This window comes from Pituophis catenifer, unplaced genomic scaffold (assembly GCF_029215685.1).
Source record: "Pituophis catenifer annectens isolate HBS135680 unplaced genomic scaffold, rPitCat1.0.hap2 SCAF_11, whole genome shotgun sequence".
Lineage (NCBI taxonomy): Eukaryota > Metazoa > Chordata > Lepidosauria > Squamata > Colubridae > Pituophis > Pituophis catenifer.
Genome location: NW_027256891.1, coordinates 1,302,708 through 1,321,817, shown reverse-complemented (window position 1 = coordinate 1,321,817; position 19,110 = coordinate 1,302,708). Strand labels below are relative to the sequence as shown.

Below are 19,110 nucleotides of genomic sequence, written 5' to 3'. Positions count from 1 at the left end.
ATCCCCTTTTGCAATCTTCTGACAAGGAAAGACAATGGGGAAGCCAGATTCACTTAACAACCATGTTCCTAAGACAATAACTGCAGTGACTCACTTAACAACTGCGCCAAGAAAGGTCGTGAAATAGGGCAAAGCTCAGTCAGCGAATGTTGCGCTTAGCGAGAGAAACGGTGGTAAGTCGAGGACTACATGCACTTGCATTCTTCCTCCTACCCCTCCCCCCCCCCCCCCCGCAAGAGCTGTAGGCGGGGCCAGATCGATTTGGACGGCAGCTCCGCCTCCGCCCTCCAATCACATCGTACCAGATCGCCCCCTTCTCATTGGTCGGAGAGCGCTTCCTTTCACCCTAAAGGCGGAAGGTCGGGGCTTAAACGGAACCGGAAGCGCCACGGACCAATGGCGGACGGCGGAGTGGCAGCTCGACCAATGAGAAGCTGGCCCGGCTGCCCGTCTGACCAATGGGGGGCCGGGCTGCCGGCGTCGGCCGCCTCTCTCTCTCTCTCTCTCTCTCTCTCTCTCTCTCTCTCTCTCTCTCCTCAGTTCTGGCGGCCATGGCGGCGCCGCGGCTGCTGCTCCTGCGGGCCTTGATGCTGGGCGGGCTGGGGCTGCTGGTCGGCTGGGGCGGCTCCGGAGTGGAGGGGCAGAAGAAAAAGGAGGTGAGCGGCAAGGCAGCCGCGGGCTCGGGGGTAACCCGAGGTCATCCAGCCGAGCAGCAGGACCGTCCCTGGGCAGGGAGCATGCGCAAAGGAGTCGGGGGGGGAGGGGGAGGCCGGCGGCTGTGGCGTCTCTCCGCGGGAAGAAGCGCGTTGGCGGCCTGGGCTGAGGCCTCGCAGGGCAGCCCGGTCTCCGTCAGCAGCCTCGTCCGTCTCCCAGGCGGAGTTGGGCCCTTTCTTGGCCGGGGCCCCGCAGAGGCTGCACCAGGGCCTCAGCGGTGGGCCAATGGGGCTCTTTTACCACCTGTGGACTTCAACTCCCAGAATTCCTGAGACAGCGAAGCTGTCTGAGGAATTCTGGGAGTTGAAGTCCACAGGTGGTAAAAGAGCCCCATTGCCCCCCCCCCCGCCCCCCCTGCACCAGGGAGCCCTTCTGGCTCCCACCCAGGCTTAGAACGGCTTTGGGGCCGCCTTGAATGCGCCCCCATCGGGATGCGACACGTTCAAGGGAAAATCCTCCAAGGGCCTCCGTCTCCTGGGAGGGAAGAGGTGGCTGCAGGTCTATGGCGATGGTCAGTCCTCCAGCCTCCCAAAGAGGCTTTTCCAAGAGGCCCTTCTGGACTTTCTGCTTTTTTCTTTTGGAGACCTTTCGCCTCTCATCCAAGAAGCTTCTTCAGCTCTTGACTGGATGGTGGGGGGGCGGGGGGGGGGAAGGGAAGGGTTTATATTCCTTGCAGCCTTCAAAGAAAAAAACGAGGAAAGTCCAGAAGGGCCTCCTGAAAAAAAAGCACCTTTGGGACAACCATCACCTGGACGACTTGAGAATCTCTACAGACTTTTGGATCTCTACAGTTTGGGATGAAGACCTTTGGAATGGTGGGGGAACAGGAATGGATTTCCAGAGGAAAAAATTGCAGACTACAGGAACCATTTGCAGCATTCAGGTGACCCTGAGGACACAGATAAACCTCCCAAGTGCTTCAACCACCCTCTAAAACAGTGTTTCTCAACCTTGGTAGCTTGAAGATGGGTGGACTTCAACTCCCAGAATCCCCCAGCCAGCAGCGCTGCTGGCTGGGGGATTCTGGGAGTTGAAGTCCACCCATCTTCAAGCTTCCAAGGTTGAGAAACACTGCTGTAAAAGGATGCAAATGACCAGCTGTCTGCAAGAAACATAAATCCTTCCATTCCCCACTATCCTGTCAAGAGCTGAAGAAGCTTCTTGGATGAGAAGCGAAACGTCTTCAAAAGAAAAAACAATAAAGTCCAGTTGCCTCCTGAAAAAGCACCTTTGGGACAAGAAGTGGCTGTCTTTGCACAATGCGTATCTGGCATCCTTCGCAGAGTTAACACATGGCAACCTTGGTGTTGATCTCGGCCAAATCCACTTTGGAGGGTGGTTGCTGAGGGGGGAAAAAAAGGAAGATGGATGGTATGCCAGGGTAGGAAAAGCGATGCATAAATGCAACAGCATGGTTAGACTATGTTTTCTTTTTAAATTCTGCCTTTTTTATTGTTATAAACAACTCAATGTGAGGAACATAGCTAATACTTTATTATTTTTATAAACAACTCAATGCTATGAATGTACCTAATACTCCTTCCACCTATTTTCTCCACAATCACAATTCCGCAAGGTGGGTCGGGCTGAGAGAGAACCTGTTCCAAAGTCACCCAGCTGGTTTTACCTAAGGCAGGTCTAGAACTTGCAGCCCTCCCCCCTTCCAATCCCAGTTTCTTGCCTGGGTTTATTCTTTTTAATTTGCAGGCCTTCGGTTTCATGTAGGTGTAGTGTGCAAAAATAATTAATGTGAACATTCGTGTGGTGTTGGGCTTCTTTCAATCTTTCAACTTGACAATGAAAGGTGAAAGAGGAAAAAGAGGGTGGAAATTGTGGCATTTCATGTGAAGAGAGAGAATCATGTAATCCTGTAGTATTTATGGATTTACCACATGGTAAATTAGTGGTAGCCGGCACTGCTCACGATAAGCCCTGATGTGTATTTAAGTGCAATGAATTAACATTTAAGCTGTTGACCATTTAGGTGCCTGAAAGATGGCATGCATTTAACGTTGCAGAATTTATTTCTAACCTAGATGGTGCTTTCCGAAAAAGTAAGCCAGTTGATTGAATGGACTAGCAAAAGATCAGTTATTCGACTGAATGGGGACAAATTTCGACGTTTGATAAAGGCACCACCAAGAAATTACTCTGTGATAGTAATGTTCACCGCTCTTCAGCCTCACAGACAATGCGTTGTGTGCAAGTAAGAATATCAGTTATTTAGAAATTCACCATATTGCCAGAAGAGTATACTCATTAGTGCATTTTAAGAATGTTTGTGCTGGGATTACGCTTGTTAGAAGTTGATAAAATAGCCATTTGTGAAGTGGTAATTTGGAAATATTCCTCTAAAAAGGGCTCATGTATGGGGATGAATATTATGCTGAACCTGCTATAATTGCAGGTTATGAACTGCATTTCTTTGAACAAGTTGTATAAGTTCCTAAAGTTCCCAAAAGCAAAAGTGATTTTAGAAACTAATGTTTAGTTCAGGGGTCTCCAACCTTGGCAACTTGAAGACTTGTGGACTTCAACTCCCAGAGTTCCTTAGCCAGCAAAGCTGGCTGAGGAATTCTAGGAGTTGAACTCCACAAGTCTTCAAGTTGCCAAGATTGGCGACCTCTAGTTTAGTTCATGTTTAACTGATCAGTTGGGGAAAACTGACACTTCAACTACTTGGAGAGGATCCAACGATTGTTTTGTTGAAAGTAGCAAGTTAGAATGAGTCACTGGTCTGCTGTTAAGAACACAAAGTATCAGAGATGGTCAACCAAACTTTTAAATAGCACAACAGAGATTGGAGGTAACTACAGGCAGTCCTTGGCTTACAATCACCTATGGGACCAGAACTCATTGCCGTTGTTAGTCAAATCACCACATGACCAGTCTCAGGTTTACAATCATTTATGCAATAGTCATTAAGTGACTCAACCTGGTTGTTAAGCAAAGCACTTGGCTGTAAGTACTAGCCTATTTTATTCAATGGGCATTTCCCCCCAGAAAACAAAACAAAAAAAAACTGTTGCAAAACGCAATCACATGACTGAGGGACACTGTCAGTGGTCCTAAATGTGATCTAGTTGCTAAGCCTAAAGTGCAATCCCACAGCTGTGAGAATGAAGTGACCGTCATAACTTTGAGGACTGATAGTAAGTCATCTTCAAGTCCCAAGTTTGAATGGTCATTAAGTGACCATGGTTTGTAATGTTACACTGGTTGTAAGTCGAGGGCCACCTGCACATCTGATCACTGACAAAGAATAGGAATACAGATTGGGGCTCACAGTATGTCTTTGTTCGGAAAGACACAGGGTACTTAGACTTTGTTGGTGTGAATGCCAATCAAGCAGACTATTACTCTTCCATTATCCCACTTTTAAAGGAAAGAATTTTAAACACATCCATTATTGCAGCTTATAGCCTGTAAATTGATGTAGCGGCTCTGGGTGGAATTATGTCATGAGGGAATAGTTGTAGCATGTATAAGGTGGTTTAGCAGTCAAGATTACTATGACTGGATGTGTTGTTTTTACAGGGAAGTGAAGGCACAGATATTCAGGAGCCATCACTGACCTTGATACGAACATATAGAAGGCAGTAACAATTCTTTCCACGCCATCCTGAAATTAAATTCTAGCTTCTCAGGCCTGAGGCACATTTGTTTTCCTGTGTGCATGAGTGCAAGCATATTCACAGATGTGGCACGGGTTTGAGGAACCCAACATAAGGAGGTGCAAGAGCTTCAGTTTGTTTGAGTGAAATCTAAATGGTGCCTAATTTTGAGTTTCACCAAACAGCAAAGTACCACCTTTATAGAATCTAAAATCACATCTGGCCTTGAGTATTTTGGCAGTCACATTTTAAACTGCAATCAGGTCCAGGATAGAGATAGTGGTGGGGAAAAAAGCTAAATTTGATTAAATTCAGTTTTAAATTAAATATAAATATGAACTAAATAAGTACAGTTAGGTGGATTTCTATACATTTCCTTACATATATTTGTTGGCAAATTTTGGAAGGGCTCTTGGTGCTAATCTAAAGTTTTGGGGGATCCAAATGAGGCAAGCAACACACTTGCTGACAATGGCTAATGCTGGTGCAGGGCTTGTGGCCCTGATACCAATGTCCGTTACTGGGCTTACTTTCTTCAAATCTGATCTTTCTTCACTAATACTTCCTTTCATTTCTGACAGACAAGCTGATGAGGAGTACCAGATTCTGGCAAACTCCTGGCGATTCTCAAGTGCATTTACCAACAGGATCTTTTTTGCCATGGTGGATTTCGATGAAGGTGCTGATGTATTTCAGATGGTGAGGAGTTTCTGGTGATTTTAAAGCAGTGAGCTTATAGGAATTGCTTATAGGGGTTTTTGTATGACAAAGGATAGCAAAAGATAATATTACTTTTATTTTGAAAAAAAATCTCAAGATATTTAGAAAACAATCTGAATTATATTTATTCAAAAAATAAGTCCTTAAATATTCTTTATCTTCATTAAACATATTTTATTTATTTTATCTCAGTGCTTTTCCACCTTAGCAACTTTAAGATGTGTGAACTGCAATTCCCAGACTTTCCCAGGCAGCATCTGAAAAGTTGCCAAGGTGGAGAAGGTTTCTCTGGAAGAGGTGAAGCGAAGGGTTCTGCAGCACCCACGTTGTGCCCAGGTTGAGAATCACTGGTCTAGAGTAGCTGCAGGTTCTCCTGTGGACAAAAGGCTTTCCCCATCCTTGTACAGGCATTCCTTCACTCACAACCCCAGTTGAGACCAGAATTTCGGCTGCTAAGCAAGGCAAGTGTTAAGTGAGCCAGGCCCAATTTTTAAACCTTTTTTTGCCACAGTTGTTAAGTGAATCTAACTTCCCCGGTTGACTTTGCTTGTCTGAGGCCTGCTGGGAAGGTCTCAAAAATCACCCAGTCCCAAGACGCTGCAGCTATCGCAAAAACCGAAGCGAATGGTTTAAATGGACAACCTGTATAGCCTAACGGCAGAGGAGCTAATATTATCAGTTATAAACTAAATATTGCTCCCATAAGCTGAGAATCGGGTTTTTTTTGACAGCAGGGATTTAAAGTTTGGCATTAGAGACTAAGTTTTCAATGACATATTTTTGTATATTTTGCTGAAAAATAAAGCTCAACATGAATTCTGCTCCAACCTTCATTAATTTCCCACCAAAAGGGAAGCCAAAAAGAGGAGACACTTATGAGCTGCAAGTACGAGGTTTTGCCGCTGAACAGCTTGCCCGCTGGGTGGCTGATCGAACAGATGTGAACGTAAGTAAACACCAGACTTTGCCTCTGATGTGATGCTTTTAGCTCTGACTGCCCAAAGAGACGGTTTCTTATCCCATTGTTGCTTTGAGGGACCACTGCTGAACTCTTGGGCATCTCCTTCAGCTTCAGAGAGTATACAGACTCCTATAGAAAGAGGCTGCTCTAATGTGGGTTCTGACAATTAGTTGGTCGAAAGTGGAATCAACTTCCATCTTATCTGCTGGATTCAGTACAATACCACAAGCCAAAACTAAGCAACACATTATGTCTTAGAATATTGGGACCACAATTTGTCCTCACTTGTTGGGCAAACTCAATCATTGTAGCTTATTCAATAAAACTTGTTTAATAAAACCATCTAACTGGATACATGAATGAACCCATATAGTTTGCATGAACCAATTGAAAACAATTATTTTTTTAATTCCCAAAGTGGAAATGTAGAGTGGTTGAGGGAACAGATACTTAAAAAACAACAACATTTCTGGAGTTTCTAGTTTTCAGATGTGCTCAGCTACTGCCAAAACTATCATGGCAATGTTTGGCTTACAACTCAGGACTGTGCTAGCATGTGCAGTGATGCAATTCAATACTCATCCCACTGATTAATAATTGAACCTCCTTAGAATATTTGCTTTTTGAATGAACATTTTTTTGTAAAATTGCTTGGATATATTTTAAGAATCAAGTTACTTATTGTAGTAGTAATTAAAAGTGGCTTGAATATCTAACTTTAGAAGTTAATCAGCATTTTTCTCTGTGGATCATTTCTAATACTTTAAAAAATTTATTAGCTTCCTTAGTATAACTTTTTCTTTGGGGGAAAATTGATCTGAAGACACTGCTGGAAACCTGCTTTGTGCAGATTCTCCTCCATCATCACATTAGGAGAGCAGTAACATAAGCGGCAGCTATTTTCATTGTTGGAATTATACTATTTATTACTCTTTTTAATTAATTCTGCCCTGTCCCTCAAAAGGTACAAAGACATATATTAATAAACAAGGCACAACATAATCTTTGTTTTAAAATGTTCTTTATATTGTGGATCAGTCATCCAATGTCATACCTGGCCGAGGCCCCCCCCCATGTCCAAGAATTCGATGTGCTCCCTTTCAATAAATCATTTCAGAAGCCGTGTGGGAGACCTCCAAGTCAGGTAGCATTTTAGTGACCCCCGTGCTGAAAAGTCCCATCCCATTGATGGCAGTGAAATAATGACTGGAGATGACAATTGCAGCCTGCCTTTCTCACAGATCCGAGTGATAAGACCACCAAACTATGCTGGACCTTTGATGTTGGGGCTGCTGCTGGCTGTCATTGGTGGCCTCGTCTATTTAAGAAGAAGCAACCTAGATTTTCTCTATAACAAGACAGGCTGGGCCTTTGCTGCTTTGGTAAGCAATCTGACCTTCTGCCCCCTTGCTCTACTCAGGCACACAGGCACGCAGCAGCATGAACTGTCCTGAAGAAGCTGCAGCGGGCATTCTTTCCCCCCCTTTTTTAAAAAGGGACAACTGGGGGAAAGAAGGTTTCTGTGTTCCTGCTTGGGAATTATTTTTGCAGGAAACGGGCAGATCTGAAATCAGCATTTTAGACCTCTCTGGTTCCTTTGAGAATAAATTTATTATTGATAAGATATAAATTATACCTGATTAAATCATATTATTGTGTAAATAATGTCTGAAGAGTTTATAAATGCCAATTTTAAGGTTTATCGTAAGAATAAACATTTGAAATAACTGAAAGTGTGAAAAAAGCCCTTTTTGAGGTTAGTTAATATATAGGCCACATTCCTTTAGTAGGTTTGTTGGTGGCACACGCATGGTAGCTGATTCACTCTTGTTTTTTAGTGCTTTGTTCTGGCTATGACATCAGGCCAGATGTGGAATCACATCAGAGGGCCACCATACGCTCATAAGAATCCTCACACAGGTCAAATGGTGAGTTATTTTTCCCTTGGAACCGGAGATCCTTTTCCTTGGCTCCAAGCCCTCATCTGCTGGGAAATTTCCAAGTTCAGTGGGAGGTAGTGGGGGAGGGGTCGTAGAGCATTAATTGCCATCAGATTGTTCTGAGCTGAGCTTCGCTTTCTAAAGAACTGATGGGGGTTTCTGCTCACATGCAAATGCAGGTTCTGAGCTTTGTCCCACCGAAGTAATTTCATGTGTTTGATCTCTTTATTTTCCAGAACTACATCCATGGGAGCAGCCAAGCACAATTTGTTGCTGAAACACATATTGTTTTACTGTTTAGTATCCTTGAGGATAAGTAGGATATGCGAAAGTACAATCAGAAATATTGTTTGTCCAGCCTTCTGCTGCTGTGTGATGGTTTTACAATTCAGGAAATGGCCTGTGTTGGGCTGGGGGAGGACGTGCTGCAAATTTACGCCTACCAATCCTGGCAGGAGATCACTAGGACGAATCTACAGACCTCTCACATCCTGGACACTGTTTCAGGGTAATTCAGGCCAAAACAATTAGGCACAGGGACAGTTTCTTTCGTCCCACAGCACTGTCTTATGTCTAAAGATACTTACACATATCGTAGAGTTGTAGTAGTATTATCCTTATCTTATCCCCCTCTTATTGGTATTATTATTATAATTATTATTATTACTCTGTCACTTTGTGTGTACGCTGAGAGCTCCTGTACTGGAGACAAATTCCTAGTGTTTCTAATCCCACTTGGCCCAATAAAATATTCTATCTGTAGGAGCAGGTAAGAGGTAAACACATTTGTCTGAAGGTGGCTTATTCTGTTCTAGTGGCAACTGGTCTCAATGTTGTAAATGTAACATTGCTACCTGGATTTACTTCAAGTAGGCCTTGCTTATTGACTGCCTCGTTTATACCATCCAATTGAAGTTATAGTGGTGTAAAAAACATATTTGCAAGTAGGCCTTGCGTTTACAACCATTGTAGTATCATAAGATCGCCTTTTGCACACTTCCTAGCCAGCTTCTGACACTCGAAGTTAATGGAGAAGGCAAATTTGCAAATTGCAATAATGTGATGCCTTACTTAATAATTGTGATTCACTTAACACCCAAAGAGGAAACCAGGTTATAAGCCCATTGCAGCCACATGATTTTCCACTTAACAACTGTGGTGTTTAGTGATTGAGTAGCCAGTCCCAGTTGTGGTCGCTAAGTGAGGAATATCTGTAAACCTAACCCTGCACCCTAGTTGGAATTCTCATTCTATGTTATGTTCAAATGACACACTAAGCTTTGGGCAGATGTTTTGTCAACCGTGCCTGTAAAAGTGTAGAAATCTGAATGTTTGCCATAATTATGTAAGATAGGATTCTCTCTCAAAGCTGAAAGGCTTCTTTCTGTCCATGGCTGTGGCCTTAACCTGCCTTCTCACAGATGCAGGTGTCACTCTGGGGATTGTGCTTCTTTACGAAGCCGCTACGTCTGACTTGGAAGTGGGGAAGAGAAAAGGTAAGTATCAGAACGGATAGCAAAATGCTTTCGTTGGATGACATTGTCAGAGGTAATTAGCCCCGTTACCTTCCTGGGGTAATTGCTTGGATCGTGGCATTTTCCTTGTGTATATCTTTGAAAAATAAGACCGGAATACATCTTCTAATAAACTCATATTTATTGTAAAGAAAATAAAACATCTAACTATCTAAAAATTAATTGTTACATTTTTGCAAAGTTTCTACCGGCTATTTCTCAGCCAGACCTTTCTGGCAAGAGCACAAAGAAAAAGTGTGAAGTGGAAAAGAAAGGAATGTGGATACACGTAGTTAGCTTACTGATAACAAAAGTTGGCAAGCTACGGAAAGTCTATCAGTCCAGAAATAATGAGCTCTGCTGTTAAATACAAAAACGCAGTGACATACATGGCTAGGCGCAGGTGGGGAAGAGAGGGAGTGTTTAAACAGCTGCTCAGCATTTCTTGGGATGAGTCCATTGCCAGCATAAAGCATGTCCGCCATCCCTTTCGATTAGAGGATTGAGAGGCCCTTTTGTAGTGTTCCTGATGTTTTTCTCACAGACTTGCCTTCCCAGAGCACTGCTGAACCAAGTGGTGTCGGTCGTTAGAAGGGTAGGGTAGCTTTGGGGTACCTTTCCTCCTGCTGCTGGAGCTGCTGCCTCCTGTAGGGCCCGCAGGAAGTTGTTTGTTAGGTAAATGCATTGAGGCAGTGGCGGCTTCCACATTTTGCGAAATGCCCCTCCCCCTTTGCTGGCCCCTGCTCTTTACGGCTCAGTCTGATGATAGTTTCCGGGTGACGTGAAGGGCTTCTTTTCTCTTCCGTAGTAATGTGCGTGGCTGGCGTTGGCCTTGTGGTGGTGTTCTTCAGCTGGCTCCTCTCAGTATTTAGATCCAAATATCATGGCTACCCATACAGGTAAGTGTGTCTCCTATCTTACAAATTGCTCTGCTCCAAGGAATAGATTCTTAATAGAATTATGAAACGCAGCCGCCAACTCCAAGTTTATGGCACATCCAGTATGGGCACAGTTTGGATTACCCGAAGTTCTTAATACAGTTAGAGAACCCCACTCACTGAACAGCCATGTCGTACTTCTTGCTCCCTGCTCTCTCTTGTTCAGCATCTTTTCATTTGGTGTGTTTTTATCCTCCTTTCAAGTGATGCTTGAAAGGATGAATGCTGCAAAATACATTGGTTTTCGCTTGGTGTCATTAGGATTAGGAAGGAATCACTTTTTAAAATGGGATAATGATCCAGGTGCATCCAGACAGATATATAGATATAGATATATATGTATATGTATTTCCTTTCAGCTTTCTGATGAATTAAGAACGTGCTGTGTTGCAATTCGCCAAAGTGGAGCCCTGGCGTCCAAGATCCAGATGGTGCTACCTCTCTCTGAAGTGAATGAAATCCTTGCACACCTAACCAAAGATCCCTGGTGCCTTGGCAAGACAAACCCTTTAACGTCAGGATGCCTATTACAGCACGTGACTCTTTCCCATTTACCTGAGGCCAAGGGGTCGCTTCTTGTCTTAAAAACAAGGGAGCCTTAAAAAGGCCACAGTTCCAAAAGCTTAACTCGGCGCATCTCTTTAGGCCTTGCATGTGTACAGGCGTTTTCTGTTCGCAGTTCTGCACGCTGCAAGATCTTCAGAAGTGGCTAATCTGGGTTGATGGGCTTTTTCAGACAAGGATGGTCCTTTAATAGGTAAGCTCCCATCGTGGCTGTTTTTCCAGCACCTGCAGGGATTTTATTTCTCGGCAAGATTTCTTACTCTTGCAAGACCTAGGCATGTTATCTCTTGATAGGGGAAGAGAGTCCAATTTTGGTGTTTTGGTTCTGTGCAATAGGTGATTTGCTTTCGCCTAAAGAGTAGAATCAACAGATAAAACATGAAGGGAGAAATAACGGTTGAACCTCCTAAGCATTTAATAAAGTGGCCTCCTTGGCTCTTTTCTTTGAAGAGAAATGAATGATGTTGCCATGTGTGAGACCATTTCCATTTACTTGGTCTCCTGCTGCTGCTGAACTGAACTGAACTTCCTAGAATTATATGCTGCCCTTCCCATCAAACGTGGACAGTGTTGAGATCTACATCCCCATGTAGATTGAGCTCTGCAGTCAAGTTCTATTCTTGTGCTGATCTTTACCAAACACGGCCCCCTGCTCAGCTTTGGTAATGGACATTGTCTGTGGTGGGTTGGACTAAATATCTAGTCCTCCACTATGTTCCCAAAAGAGATCACTGGCGTTCTTAAAATTATTTTCATAATTGAGCAATTGGGAGGAAGAAGCCCAAAAGCAGAATCTCCTCTTTATCTCTTGTGTAGGTGCTATGTATATAATCCTGGCATTTGTACCAAAATCGAAGGATGGCCTCATTGGAAAAGTAGCTGATGGGGGGATAACCTACTTAAATTGAAATATTTCTCATTCGGAATCATGACTAGATATTAAACGTGCCACCTTGTCTATGGTAATGGAGACATACTATCCAATGGACTTCTTTTTTACTTTCAAGACCTTTTGGAAAGGAAAGGAAAGGAAAGGATCACAAAAGAAGCAGAGTCTGTAATCGCTGGGTGCCATTTGAATAGTTCTCCCTTCTTCTCTGTGTCCTGCTTGGTTTTTGTGCTAAGGCCCAGATTCTCCATAGGAAGAAGACCCCATCCTGGGTTTGGTAGCATCGGTTTCTTTTGGGCAGGGGGTAATAAGGGCTGTGGAAGATCAAGAAAAAGTAGCTACTACTCAGCTGTTCAGTTTTCTCTTACACAGGTTTCCTGTATTCAATTACTTTCCAAGTGCCTTAACACCATTATACTATTTTTCAGTATTTGAGTCCAACAATGTTTGAAAAATGCATTTTTATATGATTGAGAGCATCTAAGTTGTAGCATGGATATTGAAATGACTATTATGGATATTTGTCAGCTTTCAATAAAAAATTTCTTAGCCTGAATCAGCATTTTTTGGGGGGAACTTGACTGCATCTGGAAAACCTCACTACACTGTCTTAAAAATATCCCAATAAAAGAAACAGAAGACAGCAGTACAATAAACAATTCTTACTTTAAGATTCAGAGGTTTATTCCATGAGCAATTTGGAACATGAACAGCCATCATAACCCAACTTACAATGAGGTCCAGAGACAATAGCTAGGTCCAACAAGGAGTAGCTTTGGCCAGTGGCCCTGAACTCATCCCAAGACCTTCTTTTTATGCTTTTCTGCACTCAATTCAGAACTTACTTTCTTGCTCTTTCTTACTGACAGTCTCCACAAATACCTGTGTTCATCTCAAACTTCTATCCATCGGCTACTTTCAGTTCCTTATTTCTCGTAGTTTCATCCTTCTACGTCCAAATATATTTCAAAACTACGTACTTTGCAAAATCACAGCAACGGCTCAGCAGGATTACAATTAGTTCTGAAACACTTTGAAATCTTTCTGTCTAAAACTTTGGTTCATGTAGCTCTTTAGGGCCTGCTTTTCCCACTTAGGCCTTATTGATTCTAATAGATTAATAGGCATTTCCCACAACACAGAGATGTTCTCCTGCACAGCTTTTCCCCCTCCATTGTGGGGGGGGGGGGGGGGTAGCTGAGCACCTGCCTTTCAGTCAGTTGATGTGAAGGTGCCCTCAAATCACCTTCAATATTGGCACCATTGAGATTCCATTCATTTAAATCAGGGGTCCCCAACCTGTGGGCTGTGAGGGGATTGCAACCGGGCCATGGAAACGGCTGGCAAGTGTGTGTCCGTGCATCCTTGTGCGAGCAGTGGCTGAGTGTGCTTCATTTGTGGGACTGGCAGGCACATAGGCACACCTCTCGTGCAAGTGGGGCTGCGTGTGTGTGCGTGCGTGCTTGCCAGCAGCTCGTGTAACACCATCCCCTCTCCCCCCCCCAATCTGCAAAGCTTGGTAGTACAGGGGTTTAAGGCACCCTGTTATTAAGCTGGTTATTAAGACCAGCTGCCTGCAATTACTGCAGGGTTCGAATCTCGCCAAGGCTCAAGGTTGACTCAGCCTTCCATCCTTTCTAAGGTAGGTGAAATGAGGACCCAGTTTGTGGGGGCAATAAGCTGACTTTGTATAAAATATACAAAAGTATGAAGGCTATTGCTTAATGCATTGTAAGCCGCCCTGAGTCTTCGGAGAAGGGCGGCATATAAATCAAATTAAAAAAAAAAAAAAAAAGCTGGAAACATTGGGGAACTCTGATTTAGATGGTTTTAATTACAAAATCGGTGCATTGTGTCAAGCCTTATTTCCAAGAATATTTACAGATTCCCCATATATTTGGGAAGGTCTTCTTCAGAAAGATAATAAAAACACAATAGATTGTCAGTTGATACAAGGTTTTTTTAAAATATAGATTGGCCTATCTGTTGAATTGTTGAAATTAATAAATTTCATTTTCTGCATACTGTTGTAGTTTCAGTTTCAGTTTATTTAGATTTATATACCGCCCTACTCCCGAAGGACTCAGGGCGGTGAACAGCCAAGATAAAACAAATATAATATAAAATTTAAAAAACAATTTAAAACGTATTAAATAAATTTGGCCCATACTAATTAAAATACCCCTGTTTTTAAAAACAAAATTAAACAATTAAAAAGAGTTAAGCCAGCCCAGCTTGTTGAAATAAAAAAGTCTTGAGGGTGCAGCAGAAGGTGCATAAATCCGGGATCCTCCGTATCTCCGGGGGGAGCTCATTCCAAAGGGCAGGTGGCTCTCCCCCTGGGGGCCGCCAGTTGACACTTTGACCGATGGCACCCCTCTCTGTGGGAACGTACTGGCTGGTGAGAGGCTACCGGTGGCAGAAGGCGGTCTCGTAGATATCCAGGTCCTGAGCCATGGAGCGCTGTAAAGGTGGTAACCAATACCTTGAAGTGCACCCGGAAGACCACCGGGAGCCAGTGCAGCTTGCGCAGGAGAGGTGTTACATGGGAACGCCATGTCGCTCCCATAACCACCCGCGCGGCCGCATTCAGGACCAGCTGGAGCCTCCGGGTGCTCCTCAAGGGGAGCCCCATGTAGAGAGCATTGCAGTAGTCCAGGCGGGAAGTGACGATGGCGTGAGTAACCGTGCATAAGGAATTCCGATCCAGAAAGGGACACAACTGGCGAATCAGGCGAACCTGATAGAAGGTCCTCCTGGCCACAGCCATCAGATGTTCTTCTAAAGACAGCCGTGTATCCAGGAGGACACCCAAGTTGCGAGCTGTCTCCGTGTGGGCCAACGACTCGCCCCCAATAGTCAGCGATGGCACCAGCTGACTATATCGGGACGCCGGAAACCACAGCCACTCGGTCTTGGACGGGTTGAGCCTGAGTCTGTTTCTCCCCATCCAGATCCGCACGGCCTCCAGGCACCGGGACATCACTTCAAGGGCATCATTGGGGTGGCCCGTTGCAGATGGAGTACAACAATATTTAAAACAACACAGCAACAAAAACAGTACTAAAATGTGGAATTGTCCCTTTGAAGTCCCATTCAAAACGAAAGGATGCTTTTCAATTTGGTTTCTTTGGAGAGCGGTTCTGCAATTAGGTTCCACAACTACTGTTGGAAAAACAAGGCCTCTGAATTCTAGTTGGTTTTCTTACTATATTTTTTAATTTAGATTTTATTTTATTACTTTATAAATAACTCAAAGCAGTGGACACTTCCTCCTATTTTCCCCACAACTCTGAAGTAGGCTGGGCTGGGCTGAGTTGAGAGAGGAAGTGACCGGCCAAGGTCACCCAGCAAGCTTTCATGCCTCAGGCCAGACTTGAAATCCTTTTCTGGTGATTGGTCCAAAGTCAGCCAGCTTTTGTGCCTAAAAAGGTGGGACTAGAACTCCGTCTCCCCTTCATCACTGCACCCAACCACCTTTCTTGTTCCTTTAAATCCACCTGGAGCCATTTTGGAGTCAGATGGCCTCAACATTTACTTATATTTAATTAACTAAATAATTAATTTCCCCTCTGTTCAAAACCTGTTGTAGAAAATCAAATCCTGAACCCAACAGTGCTTTTTGAGGAGGCAACTGGACTTTCTTGTTTTTCTTTGAAGACATTTTGCTTCTCATCCAAGAAGCTTCTTCAGCTCTGACTAGAGGTTGGGGAATGGAAGGATTTATATTCCTTGCAGACAGCTGGTCCTTTGCATCCTTTCAGAGAGTTGTTGAGGCCACTTGGAGGGTCACCTGAGTGGTGCAGATGGTTCCTGTAGGTTTTCTGGAAATCCGTTCATAATCCCACACCAGATTTCCAGAAAAACTGCAGACTACAGAAACCATTAGCAGTACTCACTAAAACAGTGTTTCTCAACCTTGGAAGCTTGAAGATGGGTGGACTTCAATTCCCAGAATCCCCCAGCCAGCAGCGCTGCTGGCTGGGGGATTCTGGGAGTTGAAGTCCACCCATCTTCAAGCTTCCAAGGTTGAGAAACACTGCGCTAAAAGGATGCAAATGACCAGCTGTCTGCAAGGAGTTCCATTCCCCACCATCCAGTCAGAACTGAAGAAGCTTCTTGGATGAGAAGCGAAACGCCTTCAAAGAAAAACAAAAGTCCAGCTGCCTCTTGAAAAAGCACCTTTGGGACACCTGTGACCTGGATGACTGAGAATCTCTGACAAATCCTGAACACTAATTTATCAGTAACACCTACTCCAATGAAACAATTCGTTAGAATAATATTGCAATTGACTGTTTCTAAGAAAAAGCTATTGTTGCCAAGGAAACGTTAATGATTTGTCTAAGAAAATGACCAGGAATTGGTTAGATGTGAGGGTGCCAATGGATATATTCCCTTTAAAATACCTTCATCATCTTGATGTAAGTATTTTGAATATCATTCATTTTAGTTTTACTTTGACTTATTGTTACATATCTTTTGGCTCTTGAACATGTTGCACTAAACTATAAACTATGATTGTCAGATTACAATAGTTATAATTATTAACTATGGTGACACAGAAATAAAGGCTATTATGATTCTGTTGACTATGTTGACCATTCAGCTTTATAAACCACAATTTAGAGATTAATGACAGAATTCAGCCAATTTTGGTTTTGTTAAGTTATTATTTCGCATATGATGAGAACACGACAGAGGAGAAGTCAGCACATATACCCAGTCCACGTAATTACAAGTTAAAACTTGTATGAGAATACGGCAGAGGCCATATGTCTGGATGTGCAATTCAGCCATCCGGGCACTGGCCTCTGGCGTTGCTTCATGCAGATCTAGGGAACCAGAGAACAGACGCGCTGGGCAATCTTGCACAGTACGTTTAATAGTTTGCCTATCAGCATCCCAATCGCAACCAGGGGAAATTTTCCATCCCCACTGATACAGGGCAGAGGCACTTCTTCCAGTACCAGACCTAATTCTGTTCAATTTCGTCCAGATATAGCCAGGCAGGTCAAAACCAGGTGATTTGGTAGAGGGATCATTAATGTCACAAGAAGATATCTTGAAGTTGGAAGGGACCTTGTAGGTCATCTAGTCCAACCCGCCGCCCTAGCAGGAGACCCATGATGGCGAGCCTATGGCACGAGTGCCACAGGTGGCATGTGGAGCCATATTGGTGGGCAGGTGAGCATCAGCTCCGGCGCACATGCCAGAAAGCCAGAGACTTTCTAGGAGCCTGGGAGGGTGAAAACGGCCTTCCCCACACCCTGGAGTCCCTCTGGAGGATGTAAATGGCCCATTTGCTGACTTTGGTGGGACTGGAAGGCCTGTTTTTCGCTCTCCCCAGGCTCCAGAGCCTTTCTAGGGGCTTGGGGAAGGCAAAAACGGCCTTCCCCACCCGAGGCCCTCTGGAGTCAAGAAACGGTCCCACTGGAAGTTGGGACATGGGCCGTTTCTGGCCTCCAGAGGGCCTCTGGGGTGGTGGGGAAGGCCATTTTTGCCCTCCCCAGGCTCCAAGAAAGCCTCTGGAGCCTGGGGAGGGCGAAAAAACGGACCTACCATGCCCACCATGCCATCGTGTGCCAAAAGCAGGGGAAGTGCAGGGGGTCACGCGCACATGTGTGTGGGGGGGCACACATTGAATTATAGATGTGGGCATGCCCGTGTGCCCCCTTCCCCTGCGCTCCCTGCACTTTTGGCACGTGACGGCAAAAAGGTAGTCATGACTGCCCTACACCATTTCTGACAGATGGCAATCCAGTCTCTTCTTGAAAGCCTCCGGTGATGAAGTTCCCACAACTTCCCAAGTGGAGACAGTGGAGGTAGAATGTTTTCTCAACTGTAAAAATGTTAAATGTAAAAAGTTTTCATAAAGTCATACAATGTGTTTTGAAATAAGTGAGAAAAACTGATGCATTAAGCTCTGTCAAACTAGGTGTGCAACACATTTATTTATTTATTATTTAGCATATGGTTGGTGACACACAGTCAACACAATTTTAATTTAATTTAATTAAAATTAAATTAAACAATGATTGCAACGCAATCAGATTGTTGCAGGTGTGACGTCAAAACTGAACGAGGCACAAAGAAGGCCGGAGAGCGCTCGGGAGCCCCTGCAAGCCCACCTCCGTTTCAGTGACGTCATGCGGCGTGACGACAGCCAACGACAGCCGCCCTAGCAGCCAATCGGAAGCGGTAGAGAGGAGCGATGACGCCAACCGCCCTAGTAACAGCGCCGACGTGACCCGCCCAATGGAAAAAAAGATGCCAGTTCCCGAGAGCCAATGGCGGGACGCGGAGTGAAAAAGGGAAGGCGGGGGAGAGGCGGGGCCTTCCCTCCTCTTTTCGCCGACAAGATGGCGGCGGTGGCGACGGTGGCGGGGTGGGTGACGCCAACGGCTTTGTTTCCTCTCAGCGCTTGAAGCTGGCCGCCCCCGGCCCGGCCGCGAGGGACAGCGACGGAGACATGACCGCAGAGCCCGCGAGGTAGGCGGTGGGAACGGCAGCCGGCTCCGCGTGCTTTTCCCTACGAGGCCGATCAGCCGGGTGAGGGGCGGAGAAAGGCGGCGGCGGCGGCGGCGGCGGGAAAAAACCCCCGACGCTGCTACTCTCGCCGCTCGCCTTCCTAAGCGCCGCAGCCTCCTCTGGCGGGAACGCCGCGCGGCGGGTTATCGGGGGTGCTGAAGACGATAAGGTTGGGGGAACGGGCCCTCGCCCCCGCCTCCCGCGAGCTTCCCGCCTCTGCGCATGCCCAGTGGGGGCGGGACGGGCCTGCCTGGGCTCGTGGGCGCCCCCCGGCGGTTGCCCTCCCCGCTTGGGGGCGGGGTCTCTGCCGCCTCCCCCCCCCCCATGCCTCCCTCCGGGGCTTCGGTGGCGGCATCCCGCGGTGACCGGGAAGGATGGAGGGCTGCACAGGTGCGCTCCTTTGGGCAGAGGGAAGGAGCTTTCCGCGCTCCGGTGCCTGGTGCGTTTGCGGCGACTTCTGAGCAGAATCCCGGCATTTCGTGTCTCCTATGCACAGAGGCTTCTAGAGAGAGATGGGGATTGCAAGGTAGCTTTATTGATTAGCCTGGTATTAGGCCACCTCGAAGCAGAAGGTTAGGGTTGGGGAATGGGGAGTGCGGGGATGGAATCGGCCCCAACGCCTTGGTGGTCGCGCCAGTTTATTATTCATTTATTTATTTATTAGTTTCATTTATATGCCGCCCTTCTCCAGAGGCTCAGGGCGGCTTGCAATGCCTTAAGCAATA

General features: G+C 45.4%; 2 protein-coding genes across 3 annotated transcripts in view; both read left to right on the top strand.

Annotated features, from left to right (window-relative positions):
• The first annotated feature begins 545 nt into the window (after positions 1–545).
• MAGT1 (magnesium transporter 1) lies at positions 546–12,410 on the top strand. The gene is made up of 10 exons (XM_070951675.1): positions 546–656; positions 2,751–2,920; positions 4,910–5,027; positions 5,854–5,994; positions 7,251–7,391; positions 7,848–7,937; positions 8,186–8,249; positions 9,371–9,445; positions 10,272–10,362; positions 10,761–12,410. The coding sequence occupies exons 1-10, from the start codon at positions 552–554 to the stop codon at positions 10,774–10,776; spliced, it is 1,011 nt and encodes a 336-aa protein (XP_070807776.1). The 5' UTR covers positions 546–551; the 3' UTR covers positions 10,777–12,410.
• Positions 12,411–18,196: 5,786 nt separating this feature from the next.
• ATRX (ATRX chromatin remodeler) overlaps positions 18,197–19,110 on the top strand; it is a 95,604-nt gene continuing 94,690 nt past the window's right edge. The window contains exon 1 of one of the 2 annotated variants that reach the window (XM_070951934.1): positions 18,197–18,346. In XM_070951934.1, coding sequence (XP_070808035.1) covers positions 18,327–18,346 — 20 coding nt within the window. In that variant the 5' untranslated portion in view covers positions 18,197–18,326. The remainder of the gene's footprint in view (positions 18,347–19,110) is intronic. The other variant, XR_011600871.1, reaches the window with a different exon arrangement.

Bases quoted from the DNA above. Each gene is read 5' to 3' on its own strand.
- MAGT1 (XM_070951675.1), top strand. From the start codon at position 552: ATGGCGGCGCCGCGGCTGCTGCTCCTGCGGGCCTTGATGCTGGGCGGG. The intron at 8,250-9,370 runs GTATCCTTGAGG...GCCTTCTCACAG, and splicing joins ACATATTGTTTTACTGTTTA to ATGCAGGTGTCACTCTGGGG. The intron at 9,446-10,271 runs GTAAGTATCAGA...TCTCTTCCGTAG, and splicing joins GGAAGTGGGGAAGAGAAAAG to TAATGTGCGTGGCTGGCGTT.